Source organism: Triturus cristatus, chromosome 6 (genome assembly GCF_964204655.1).
Source record: "Triturus cristatus chromosome 6, aTriCri1.1, whole genome shotgun sequence".
Classification (NCBI taxonomy): Eukaryota; Metazoa; Chordata; class Amphibia; order Caudata; family Salamandridae; genus Triturus; species Triturus cristatus.
This window is the reverse complement of record NC_140589.1, coordinates 1751164078-1751176859: the sequence shown is the minus strand read 5'-3', so window position 1 is coordinate 1751176859 and position 12782 is coordinate 1751164078. Positions and strand designations below refer to the sequence as shown.

General features: G+C 47.0%; 1 protein-coding gene across 8 annotated transcripts in view; it reads right to left on the bottom strand.

Moving 5' to 3' along the window:
• Positions 1 to 12782, bottom strand: part of LCLAT1 (lysocardiolipin acyltransferase 1) — a 713371-nt gene that overhangs the window by 270363 nt on the left and 430226 nt on the right. For all 8 annotated transcript variants that reach the window (XM_085613011.1, XM_085613018.1, XM_085613015.1 and 5 more), the window contains one exon: positions 3663 to 3809. In XM_085613011.1, coding sequence (XP_085469137.1) covers positions 3663 to 3809 — 147 coding nt within the window. The remainder of the gene's footprint in view (positions 1 to 3662; positions 3810 to 12782) is intronic.

Here is a 12782-nt window from a genome sequence, read left to right as displayed (position 1 = left end):
AAGATGCTCCTGCCAGGTGGCGATTACAATCGAGCGCTCTACTCTAGCGCGCCCGACGCTCGTCTGACGGGCCCCACGCGTGTCATGGTGCAAGTCTGGCACGCGGCCAATGCAGCTATGGGGTGGAAGGACCGTTTGACCCGGGCATCACCACTATACGCGTCTGAGCGGTTAGGTTCCCTGTGGACCTCTAAGGGCTTCGAGAAGTGGGACATAATAGGTATCAGTAAAGTGGGGGATCTTTGGACGAGGGGAGGATTTAAAACGTTCGATATGCTGCAGACGGAATTCCAGTTGCAGGGCAGTGAATACTTCCGGTATTTGCAGGTCCGTCATGCGCTGGGCTCCGTCTTCTCGGACGTTGCCTCCATCCCGGAATATTCCCCCCTGGAAGATAGAATGCTGGATGGGCACGTCCCGGACAGCACGATCTCACTTATATACAAAAAGCTGATAAACGACCGCTCGGGCCTGTTGACTGCCCTTCGTGCGGCTTGGGTTGCCGACGGGCTGGAGTTGGACGACGAGGACTGGACCTCCGCGGTGGCCTCCCCGAAGGAGGTGGCCATACCGGCTCGCCTTCGCTTCGTCCACCTCAAGATACTCCACCGGGTCTACATGACGGGGCCAAAGCTTCTGCGTATGGGCTATGCTGGAGATGGGTTGTGTAAGCGTGGGTGTGGTGCTTTGGGGACCTTTATGCATATTTTGTGGGAGTGCCCGGAGGTAGAGGGGTTCTGGCGTGGTGTACATGAGGTGCTGCGACTGGTTACGCATGTGGCGCTGTTGCCTGAAGCGAGGAGATGCCTGTTGAATGTGTGGGAACCGACTGATTACTCAGCGCCGCAGACGTGGTGGGTGACTCTGGGATATATGATAGCCAAGCGTGATATTGCTCAACTGTGGGGATCCCAGAGGCCCCCGACGGTCTCGGCCTGGAAAGAACACATGGACTGGTGCATGTTTCGCGAAAAAGTGGTGTATGTGGCGAGGGGTAAGCCTGGGACATGGGTGAAAGTATGGGGCCCCTGGAACGCCTACCGAGGGGGTATCTGCGCGCCACCGCTGCTGCCTGATCCCTCGCCAGCCCCATCCCCTTAGCCGACTCATTCCCCCGCTGCCGGGCATTGAGTTCCCCCAGTCCTCGCTTTGCTCTCTTCCCCCTCTTCACACTTCTGTGTATAGTTGGGATCCCCCCTCTTGGGGAGCACGTGCTGCTATTTTTGATTGTGGGTTGCCTTGTGGGTGTGGTTTTAATTTTTGTTGTTCTTAATTTAAAATGAAACCGCATAATGGGGCCTGGATGATGTGGCTTTTGACATTGTTATCTACTGAGAAATGCTCCTCCTGTAATACCACGTGTTCCATAAATGTATGTCGTATGTTCCTACCATTGCTAGCGGCCGGCCGGAAGGTTGTGGGCCCATGCTTGTATACTTTTAAGACCTGTAATAAACGGTTTCAAAAAAAATAAAAAAATAAAAAAATATACCAGATTAACAAACTGTAAGTAGGCAAGACCGTATAGCCAGCCATCATCTAATGTTCTGAGCTTTTCTGAAGTTGTTTTGATGGGCTCAGAATAGACCAATAACATCAAATACAACACCTTTAAAACAGCAAGGTTACAAACAAAAAAGTGATCTTTAAGCTCCCTCTATTATTTTCTTAGAGGCATTCCTACGTTCTTGCTTTTGAGGGCTTAAATCGGAGAACAGGTGTGCCCTGCTCTTGTCTGGCTCATGTCATTCCATCTGTTAAATACATGCTCTTTTCACTCATGGTGCACTTCCTGTCAGAACCCTCGCTCTGGCACATTCTCTTTTTACTTACTTTTAGTAGCTTATTATCTGATTTATGATACATAATCTATGTCTGCATGGTGTAAATAAAATGATCACATTATGCAGAATTGCCCACTGGGAGCACTATATTCACATACTGAAATAATTACAATGAATGTAAAAAATAACCAGGGACCAGACTTTAATATATTTATTTCCTCCCCCTCAGCTTGCTCATCTATTGTATGTCCTGAAGATGATCTCGAATAATTGAGATCGAAACATTGTCGACCCCCTACAACAGGAACTCCTTACATTCTGTAAACTCTTGAGGAGTCTCCAATATTGTTGCCAATGCGATGGGTTTGTTTTTAAATCACCCTCAATTCTCACGTCACGCTTTTTTATCACTTACCTGTGTGAGCACCTGAATACTATTGTCTTGAAAATAAATAACAGTCATAAATTGATCTACATGTCCCTCTGTATGTTAACCGCTCCCTTGAATATTTTTAACTAATTGTCTACAATCCTAACATAATGTGCCCCACAAGGTCTCTTTCTATTGGACCTTTTGGCCACAACAGAACCATTGTTTCCCCTAAACATTATATCACCCCAGGTTCACATATCGGGGTACCCTTGATTCTCTTAAATACCTGCTCTTCTCTGAAGTATCTCCTAATGTGCTATAGCAAGCCTGTGAAGTGTGTCCTTCTTCCCGGTTACTTTCAAGACAAGCAAGACTAGTCCCCTCCTGCGGAATTAATCCAGTCTCTGGAAACATGCACTGCCTTATTTCCATGAGAACAATCAGTCCTTTACGAAGGCACCAACCTCTATAACTCGGTCAAAAAATGACATAGTATATAACTTGAGATTGTTTTCCACTTTTTGGACATTTGAAAGCCGATTGAAGACTACCAAAGCAGAGCCCCACTGATAATTAAGAGTGGTTTCTGGGCTGCCCCGCACTCACCAAACAAACATTTGGATATAGTGGCTCCAATCACTTTCTCACTTGTTGACACCCTTCTGAGGACAGTGCTTGTTGACCATAACATGTCTCTTCCATCCCCTGGACCTTAGTAACGTTTTGCTTCTTGAAGAAACCCCCCCAGCTGTATAAACTGGTTTCATTATCATATCTCCTGCCCTTGGAGGGTCCAACTCTACACTGCTGAACAAATTAATACTGTGACCTCGCCCTGTCCTCAACTACTACTATCCAACTCAGCGCAGGTCATGCGGTGCTTCAGATCCATTGGCTGCAGAGGACACAGAATGCTGCAGGAGGAATCGTTACGGGTTTTCTGAAAAAATAATGCGACCCACAGCTAGAAAGGCAATCCAGTTGCTCCCAGTAAAAAAAACATAGCCCCTTTAAAGGGGGCAGCATGACCCATAGATGCGTGAAGAACCTGGCATAGGAGTATTGTAACAGCAAAATCAACCAGCGCACTCTGCCAGAAACCTGCTGAGAACTGACCTGGACCATTTGACAATTCCTGATTTAAGCTTTCCCCTAAAGATGGTAGGGACTTCTCCTATCGGTCCCAAATTCCTGTAACGCTTTCTTGATGGAGAGAAGCCACTTGCATTCACTCCAAGCTTTTGAAAAGGTGTCTGTTCTAGACATAGCAGTTTAGTTTTGAAAGACCTACACTTGGATCCAAATCCAGCACCATACAAATGTGTTCTGTTCAATGAAGGAATAGACTATGCTCAGTAGGCGAGGGTGACACCCTACCTGGAAGAGGGTTGATGAGGACAAACTAAGCTGGACTGCAATCAACAGTAATGTCTCGATGCCCATCAAAAACAAACAATTCTGCAGCAGTGCGAGTGAAACAGGCAAGAGGATAAACAAGAACCAACCTGTGAGATCTGTCCCTTCTGGAAAAATGAGCAGCTGTAGAGGTTCTTTGATGTCACAGAAATAATCCAGCATCTCTTCGAAATGATGTTTATCCTCCTCCCATTTCCTGTGAATGAAAATGAAGGCAGCAACCTGCATGGCCCAGCCTGGATGGGAGAGAGACAACAATGCGTGGTTATTATATCCCTGCCAGGATATCCTATTCCACCATCATGAATCCCCTTTTACTTGTGCAGAGTGGTGGTATAACTAGCAGAAAATGCACAGGACTGCAATGTCGATTTCAAATTGTGGAGGATGTCACACTGATCTGTACGAAGCAAAATGTGCAAAAAACCATAACATTGGACCCCTGTCAAAGGACCAGGGAACTATCAACTTACTTGAACAAACCCTTTGTTATAAGAGATTGACTGCTAACTGATCAATGCACCCAGGTGATTTAGAAAGACCAAAGTCACATTCACTGATCATCCGGTAGCGCTTTTCAACTATACATGGCGCCAACATCCAACAGAACACCTCAGTAAGAATACTGCTCATTCCTAAAATTCCCTCATTTTACGTACTTGACAAACCATCTCAAGAACACACGTTAGAACCCCACAACATGCTATGGAGGCTACTACAGTGAAGAGCTGTCAACCAATTATATTCAACATTTAATATTTTATGTTACTCACGTTTGTACAGCGCCCACCCCTATTTTCACGGCGTTGTACACATTATGTAACTCATCAACCTTTCTTCTGGAACTGCGACAACCATTGATCATTGCGACTTACATCAGCTGGTGTGTGTTTGTGTCAGAATAGTACAACACAGGGCAGCTTTAGCACCAGTGGCACCTAGTGCAAAAATCTCCCCCCCTCTCCACCCCATGACCTCCTCCTCCTCGGATCCACTCACTACCACTCGTCAAAAGTGCATCTCATCTCTCCACTGTCCCGCTATCACATACATTTCATTTGTTTTAAAGCACAGGTAAAGGCTGGCTTTACTAATCCACTCAACTATGCACATAAAATACAGATCTGTTCTTTGCAACAGGCGTATTAACCCTAGGTGCTGCTTTATGGCGAGTCAAAACTGCCACTAGACATTTCTCTCTCTCTAGCAGGAACATTAATCACTAGAGTTATCTAGACATTTAATTACTGCTGGAAAGCTGGATGTACAAGGAACTCTGCAGCAGGTGCTTTTAAATCATAAGTTATTGCTAAACACAGCGCCCCCCTGAGGTAAGCGCCCTTCTCCAGGTCAGCGCCCAGTGCGGCCGCAAAAGCCCTAAAGTCTCGGCCCTGGTAAAACATGTGCATGTACAACATTTAAGTTAGAAGTGGTTGTTTAGGTTAACAGGATGATAATTCAAACTCAAGGCGCACACGCCGATACAATCAAAGCACAAATTAGTAATAATTGTTTAAAACACAAAATTAAGTTGATATTCTTATTCTTATGTATTTTCTTTTATTTCTTTTTAGCCATATGCCAACGTGTTTCGTCGCAGTGGGAGTAAACCCTTACGCCTTTATCAGGGCTAAAATTCAACAGAAAAAAACAATTTTGTAGTACATACATTGTAAAAGTGTTTACATAAATGTATCATTTTATGCACCCTGTGCAGAAGTACAAGAAGCGTGCTTGTCCAATTCTGTGGCAACCTGCCCAATCGCTTATTGCTTTCTAGGTATTATCAACTTCTCCAAGCTCATTCAACCATCTTAATTAGTTGTGCATATATAGCGCATAATTACAGTGATAATCTCTCAGGATATGAAATACAATGCTATATCCTATGACATGATATGTCAATGCAGCCCGTGCTCCCCTCATTTTTTATACAAACACCACAAAGTGCATTACCAATTAGAGCCCCATATATCAGATAGAGACAACCGCCTGAAATTAAGGTAACTAGATACTGCGTATATTCCATGCGAGCGCCCGGGACAATACGCCCACAACAGTAAAAAAATAATGTGATGATAAATTGTGTTTTATTTTAGGAGATAACTGTGCAGTTTTATCTGTACTGGTTGATCTGCTCAATGACTCATGCTTTACATGCCTCGGCAGGTCATTGCATAATGTATTGTATCACATTTATATAGCGCTTATTACCCCTATGTAGGACGCTGAAGCGCTTGCCTACATGGGTAGCACACAACACTGTGTAGGGTGTGTGGGTGGAAGGATGTTGTCTTTGTTTTGATTCTATGTGGGAAGTGTTTCCATGTCATGCGTGAGAACCACTGAGGTGCGGTTGACTGTTTGGTATTGTCTTGCTTTGGGTCACAAACCTGCAGGTAATTATGATACAGTTTTGTAGGCATGTGGGGATGAGTAGTTTCTGCTGGATTTTTAGCAGCATTTCTATGGTCCATTTGACTTCTGTGTGTGACATTGGTTTTTGCCCTCTGCATAACATTGTGCCACGGTGTGTCCATGTGGGTGTAAGTGTTCGAACGTGTGCTGCCCGAGGATGCAGGTTTGAAAGAGTGGTTCAATGGTGTTTGGCGCCATTGTTAATTAAATGACAGCACTTTGATCTAGGATTGGAAGCCTTGCATTGTTTTAAAATTTGCCTTTATCCTACAGCACTGTCATTTCACACAGTACGCCTCAAATGTATAAGTTATGACAAAGATGTGTCTTCTAGGCAGCTATCATGATGCTACTAACAGCTCCCTATATCAAGAAAAGGTCCAATCACCCAACAGCACATACAAAATAGACCTTCCCACACACATCCAACACAGCTGACATACCTCATGTCATTGACAATTATCAGACTCTCAATAGATCTAACCACTCATGGCCAGATATACCTACACCAACACTGTAGAATGTGCAAGACAAATGCACATGGGCACTATACAACAGAAAGCGCCCTGTAGTTGGCAATGCGTTGACAACTCAACAGCAGATCCCACTCTCCACTCCAACATATATTTTATAACAATTTGTTATGGTTTTCTTAATCGAGATCACTCCTTCACGTGAACATTTGGCTAGCAATGACAGTTAGCTCAATCCTGGCAACGGTCCACTCCATGGAAATGACAAAAACAGGCACACGCATGCATACACACACACAGCACACAAGAAGCATCCTGATGAGATCATGGACAGTTTAGTTTCCACGTTAAGCAATGGGAACAATTATTGGCAATTCTAAGACAAACCAATGTGCGCCAACCAAAAACTGGCAATCGACGAAAATTGCAGCATTAAGTGGAAGTGAAGGCACTTACAGTAGCTCGCAAATATAGTAGGCGTGCACCATGCAAGCAAGTGCTGTTCACATATGGGCCTTTGGTTGTGCAGCCAAGGATCTACACTTAATGAGTATGAGTAAGTGGAGCAGTGATGGGTTGAGGGGGGAGGCCTGGGCCACCTTTAAAGTTCATGTGGGTGTAGGGGAAGGGACATATTGCTGATAAACCAAAGGCGTCCACCGTGCTGTTCAGGACACCTAATGTAGACTGAACGTAAACCCAGCACCTGAACAAGAGACCCCATAAGGAACAGAGGACAGATTAAAAATAACAGAGTTTGTGATGTGCATTTTGAAATGCCACAGGAGAGCTCGGTTGCCACGTCTCCACAGCACACATATAACCGGAGCACCACAAATCTCTCATGACAACAAGTCCATGTGCTCTTGGCGAGCCCAGTCCCCTGTTCCTCTGCGCTCAAGTGCCTGCACCCGGAGCCCGCGGCAGGGCAGGACCCAGAAACTCGACGTCACATCTATTTTTAGACTCTTTACAACCTCTTGGAATTCAGGGCATTTGATGGTTTTTTTTCCCCATTCCCAGCGCTTAAGGACAAACACCAACTCCTCCGTTACAAAACGGCTCCACGTCAAATGTGCATTATTTACGTGCACGGCGCTTTCTCCTTAGGCTATTAAGAAGGCACAACAGCTGCAACGGGAGCACCACAAACCCTGAACACTCAAAGGCTGCTCTGGAGATTGTCAAGTTGCAAATGAACTCTTCAGAAGAGTGAACACAGGAGAAGGGCAAACAGAGAAAAGCTAACTGCAAGCGAGTCACTTATCTTCTGAGAACGGTGAACCGTGCAGCAGTAGTTTGGAGAATAATAAAGACTATTAGAAGGGGTCTGTACAACTCCCAATGTGCATCAGTATTAATGTTCTAAAGCCGTGCTTGCTTTGATCAATGTCCTAAAGTGGTGCTTGCTTGGATCGATTAATGGGGAAGTCGGATCAGAACATGCTGCTGGGCAAAGACTCCGACTAAACAAGCACTGGCATAGCCAACAGGTCTCGCTTTTGGGCCCTTATAAGTATTTAGTTATGCAGCACAATATCCTTGTGCAACAACATGAACTGTTGCATGGCTAAACACTTAAAAGGTCCCAAAGGCGAGACCTATTGTCTATGCCAATGCTTGTTAAATATACCGAAGGTACCACCTAATTAACAACTAATAAACACAGGTGTACCTATCCAACCGAATTCAGTGTGAACGTGTGAAGTGATGATATAAAATTCACCGCTCGAATGGCACTGTAAATCTCTCACATTAAACTGAATGTTAGTCAGAGCCACTGGATTCAAGCTAGCCTGGCTGCTGAGGGCTGTTACCCCGAAACCGGACCCAGGATGTTTGTTTCCGGTCCACGGAAGATCTGAGTCGGTCTGGACTGTTCCCATGATGCACAGGGTCGAGTGATTTGCATATGGCTGGATCTGAACTGGTGTGGTGAAGTGAGCTAAAGAACGATGATGGATTCAACCCAGATCTGTGACGGGGGTGAGTGTCTTTAAAGTCTCAGCGCTCCGTCCAGCATCTCCTTGTGCTCACTTAGAGCAATAACGTCATAGAAGAGCAGACTTAAGCTGAAAGGTAATGAAAATAGGGTTGTTGAAAGAGGGCAAAAGTGGAAACCAATAAAATGCCAGGACCCCTAGGCAAATGACCAAAGTCCAAGTGTTATCACAGCGGTTAAGTGCCAAGTTAAAAATAAAATAACATGGAACCTGATGGCCAATGTTATCAAATAGATCCGCAATCATCCTAGCTAGGTTCACTAAAAGCAGCGGCTTGAGGCTCAGAGGTTTTATCATGGGTTGTTTACAAAGGTTCAGTCAATGGGGCAGAGGTGCCACCCTGGGGTCGCCAGTAGGATATATGTTTGCACTTTGTTATGCTTTGTGGGGTTTTGGGGTTTCAAGTCCAGTTCTTTAAAGTTGTATGTCTGATGTAGTGGGCCAATGAGCGTTTGGTAGTCTGACTGAGGGATATAACGCAGTGATGAGACCAGTGAAAGAGCAAGCTGATCTTTCTGGACAAGGTGCAGGAGAGGTGGTACCGCCAACACAGAGGCTGCCTGTGGGTATGAAACTTCACAGGCCAATATATCATAATAGGCCAGCTGCCACAGAGATTTCCGGTTGCTGCGGACACCCAGCTGACTGAAGCACCCACAGGTTCTAACGACTGTAGTCTGGGAACTGGACTTTAGGGTCATAAGACTACCACAATTTTAAATGCCAATATTGCTGGATCTGCAAGATTTAGCCTTGAATCCAGTTGCTTCTGTAATGAGAACGACCTTAAACTCTAAAGTGAAGAAAAACCTCTACAATGAATTGCTAAAGGGCAGGATAGGGACAGATATAGGCTCAAAGGAAGGACCAGATGATTTGGGATGGAGCACCTCACTGCTGTTGGGGGGGTGTGGCGGGGGGGCTAGAGAGCATGTTTGCGGCTCCCCAACCTCTGTTGTGGGGTGAATATGGTTAGTAGATTTGCAAGGTCCTCGTGACACCTGGGTGCTTTCTACGTGACGTCCATCATGAGACTTTCAGCTGGGTGTTGTGCTGGTCTTCCTATGGGTCAAGGGTCTGCTCCTCTTCTCATTCTGGTTTCTAGTTTAGGTTGGATATCAGTGCATTGGGTCCTATAACATGTCTCTCTGTGTCTGTGAAGGCAGAGAATCTTTTTCAAGTTCATAGGTACCTGAACTTGAAAAATGGTCTACTGGATGTGGTACGGGGTGCAGAGCGGGATGTGGTGTTGGATGCAGAGCTGGATGTGGTGTGGGGTGCAGCATGGGATGTGGTACGGGGTGCAGTGCGGGATGTGGTGCGGGGTGCAGAGCGGGATGTGGTGCGGGGTGCAGAGCAGGATGTGGTGCGGGGTGCAGAGCGGGATGTGGTACAAGGTGCAGAGCAGGATGTGGTACAGGGTGCAGAGCAGGATGTGATACGGGGTGCAGAGCAGGATGTGATACGGGGTGCAGAGCAGGATGTGATACGGGGTGCAGAGCAGGATGTGATACGGGGTGCAGAGCAGGATGTGATACGGGGTGCAGAGCAGGATGTGATACGGGGTGCAGAGCGGGATGTGGTACGGGGTGCAGAGCGGGATGTGGTGTTGGATGCAGTGCGCATGCAAATAGGCTTCACTCTGCCCAGCAGGTTGCTCACACTGTTAGCATCTTGCCTCTGCAGCACCATCCAGGGTTGATTTATAACAGATTTCGCACTCCCGCTCACCGGCTGTCTATCCGTAGGAGACGGCTGTGATGCGGGTGATGTAGAGGAATCCTGGGCCTGTAGACAGAACAAAAGCCACTGAACTCCCCCTCGCGGTAGCCGGAGAACTGATAAGAGACCCCGGTGCCGGGCCTGTCGCTCCTATGGATTAGGAAGGCACATGTTGAGGGTTCGTTTGATAACCCTGGGAGGAGCGCGCGGGAGGGGCGCACGTCTCCCTGCAGGTGCCGCGCGACAGGAGATTTACAGAGCCAATCTGAGGTGTTTATAGACAGCGCTGGGGTGCCCAAGGGGGTGAAAGGCTTTATGGAGGCAGCTGCTAGATTTCTCCCCGGGAGGCCCGCTGCACCGCGGGCTCTGACGGGGAGGGTGCTGGGGGCGCGGACCCTGCATCGGCACGGACGTCTGGGGGAGGGTGGAGAGCGGAGAGCAGGGCAGCACAAATCCCACCCACTGTAGCGCAGTAGAGAAGGACCACGGTGATGATGCCCGGCTAGGACAGACCTGCATGGTGCCTCCAGGGCACAACGCCAGAGGGTGAGACCAGATTCCGAAGGGCGGCATTGCACAGACGAGTAACGAGCATGAAATGGGATATTGAGTCCGGAAGCCAAGCGCGAGCGGCCACGCTAATTAGAAACAGATGGCCCCTGCGTGCTGCTACTCGCTCCTGCAAGGTGAATGCCGCCACAAGCACGAGTGTTAGAAAAGTGCAGACCGATTCCAAAAGGTCATCTCCTAGAGCAGCGCATGCGCGTTGTGCTACGCTCGACCTAAAAATACGGAACCAAAGACACTTCAGCGCACATTTTTTATAGAGGTTAAAAATGATCAAAAACAAATATTTAAAACAGCAGTTCACATCAATGATCAACTTTTATTGACTCCACATACCCTGTGGTGGGACCTGGATCAGGACGAAGCTGCAGAGAACAGAGCCAGGAATAATATAGAGTCTCCCTGAGGATTCGGACGGACTTGCAAATAGGCTATACGAATTGGAATCACAAACCAACATGTACATCTTGAAGAGGAATCATAGTAGCCCCAACTTTGGCCTCTTTGTAAACCTAGATAATGACGTTTTGCTCAAGGTAGTTTACTGTTGCAATTTCTATAGACAGATGAGTGTCACCAGGTGTCAGGACCCACAAGAGGTTTCCTCCCAAGAACGCTGTTCTGGCTTCAACCTCTTGTTCGCAAGTTTATCAAGAGTGTTTTAATTCATTGAGTTGGGGTGCATGTTGGCATCGGCGGAATTCCAAGATGGCTGCCAACTTGCACAGTTCTGCTACAGCATTCCGCTGTTAGCAGTCTAGTCTTTTAGGATTCTAGGAAGCTGGTGAAGTGTGTTCCAACATTCTACTGTGCACTTCACTGAAGAAGCTGAGGGAAGAACACCTGAATTCTTGCGTCGTGTTAGTCAGCTAGGGTAGTTTGCGAATGAGCGGGGTTAGTTTCGACGGTTCCAGACTCTTCCCTACAAGATCAGGTCAGTGGAGAAAAAACTAAAACTCATTTGAATTCTAAAGAATAAAAACTATTAGTAAATAGTCAAAGTCAAAAGTTTCCCTCAGAGTAAAAGACCAAAGCACTGTATGTATCTGTGGAGATAAACTAATATGTTGTCAGCATAGAACAGTTTAAATCCAGTGGTGTGTCTAGTGAAGATTCTGTCAGGAGCGCTCATCTCGTGCGCTTGGTTTGTGAAATAAATGACAATTGAACCTTGGTGGCGAACGCAGCCATTCAAGCGCTGTCACTAAGGAGGTTCAACTAAATTCATTTGTTCCTCAGAGTTCGAGCCAACTTGAGGTAAAAAGACTCAAACGCGTTTGTTTACGCGTTGCGAGTCGTGAGGACGTCAGAGGCTCGAGAAACTCTGAGAGTCAGACGCAGGCGCATAAATTCAAGCGTCGCGTATCTGACTGAAATTCCTAAGCTTGTTCCGGGCACCGCTTCAAGTCTAGAGACTTGGCAACTTCTACTCAATACAGGAATCATTCGAAGGGAGAAACATTAGAAGGACTAGTGGTCCTTCAGGAAACCTAGGAGACGCCTCGCGTCTAGTCAAGGAAAGGCTTCCCCCGACTAGGATGCGAGAGTCAGTAGCGTGTGCAAGACCTAAAAATACTCGACAATTTCTTTCTCTACTATCTGAGTAGAAAATCAAAGGTGCGCCAAACTAAATAGAAATAAACTCCAAGAGCATTAAGAGTTTAATGCGAAGGGAAATCAATAATAAAAGTAGACCGAAGAGGGGGAGGAGCCAAGATGGCCGACGGGACGGACGCTTGAGCTCCCGGCTCCGTGGACCGTCTGGCTTCCTTTGTTAATCCTGATCAATTCTCCTGACCTGCGCCGCTCTACCGCCGCGGATTACCGGCACTGAAGTGACTGGCGTTCTCCTGACACCTTTGTCGGCGGGTTTGGTAGCAGACTCGGTGTTTGCTTCGACCTCCGGCGCTCCCCCTGGTCCCTGCGTGGATGGCCGCCGCTGGACGCCGAGGGATGTGGACGGGGTGCTGAGCTGGATTACTGCGGGTGGTCGCGGGGGTGACAACGCTGGCTGTGCGACTGGAGG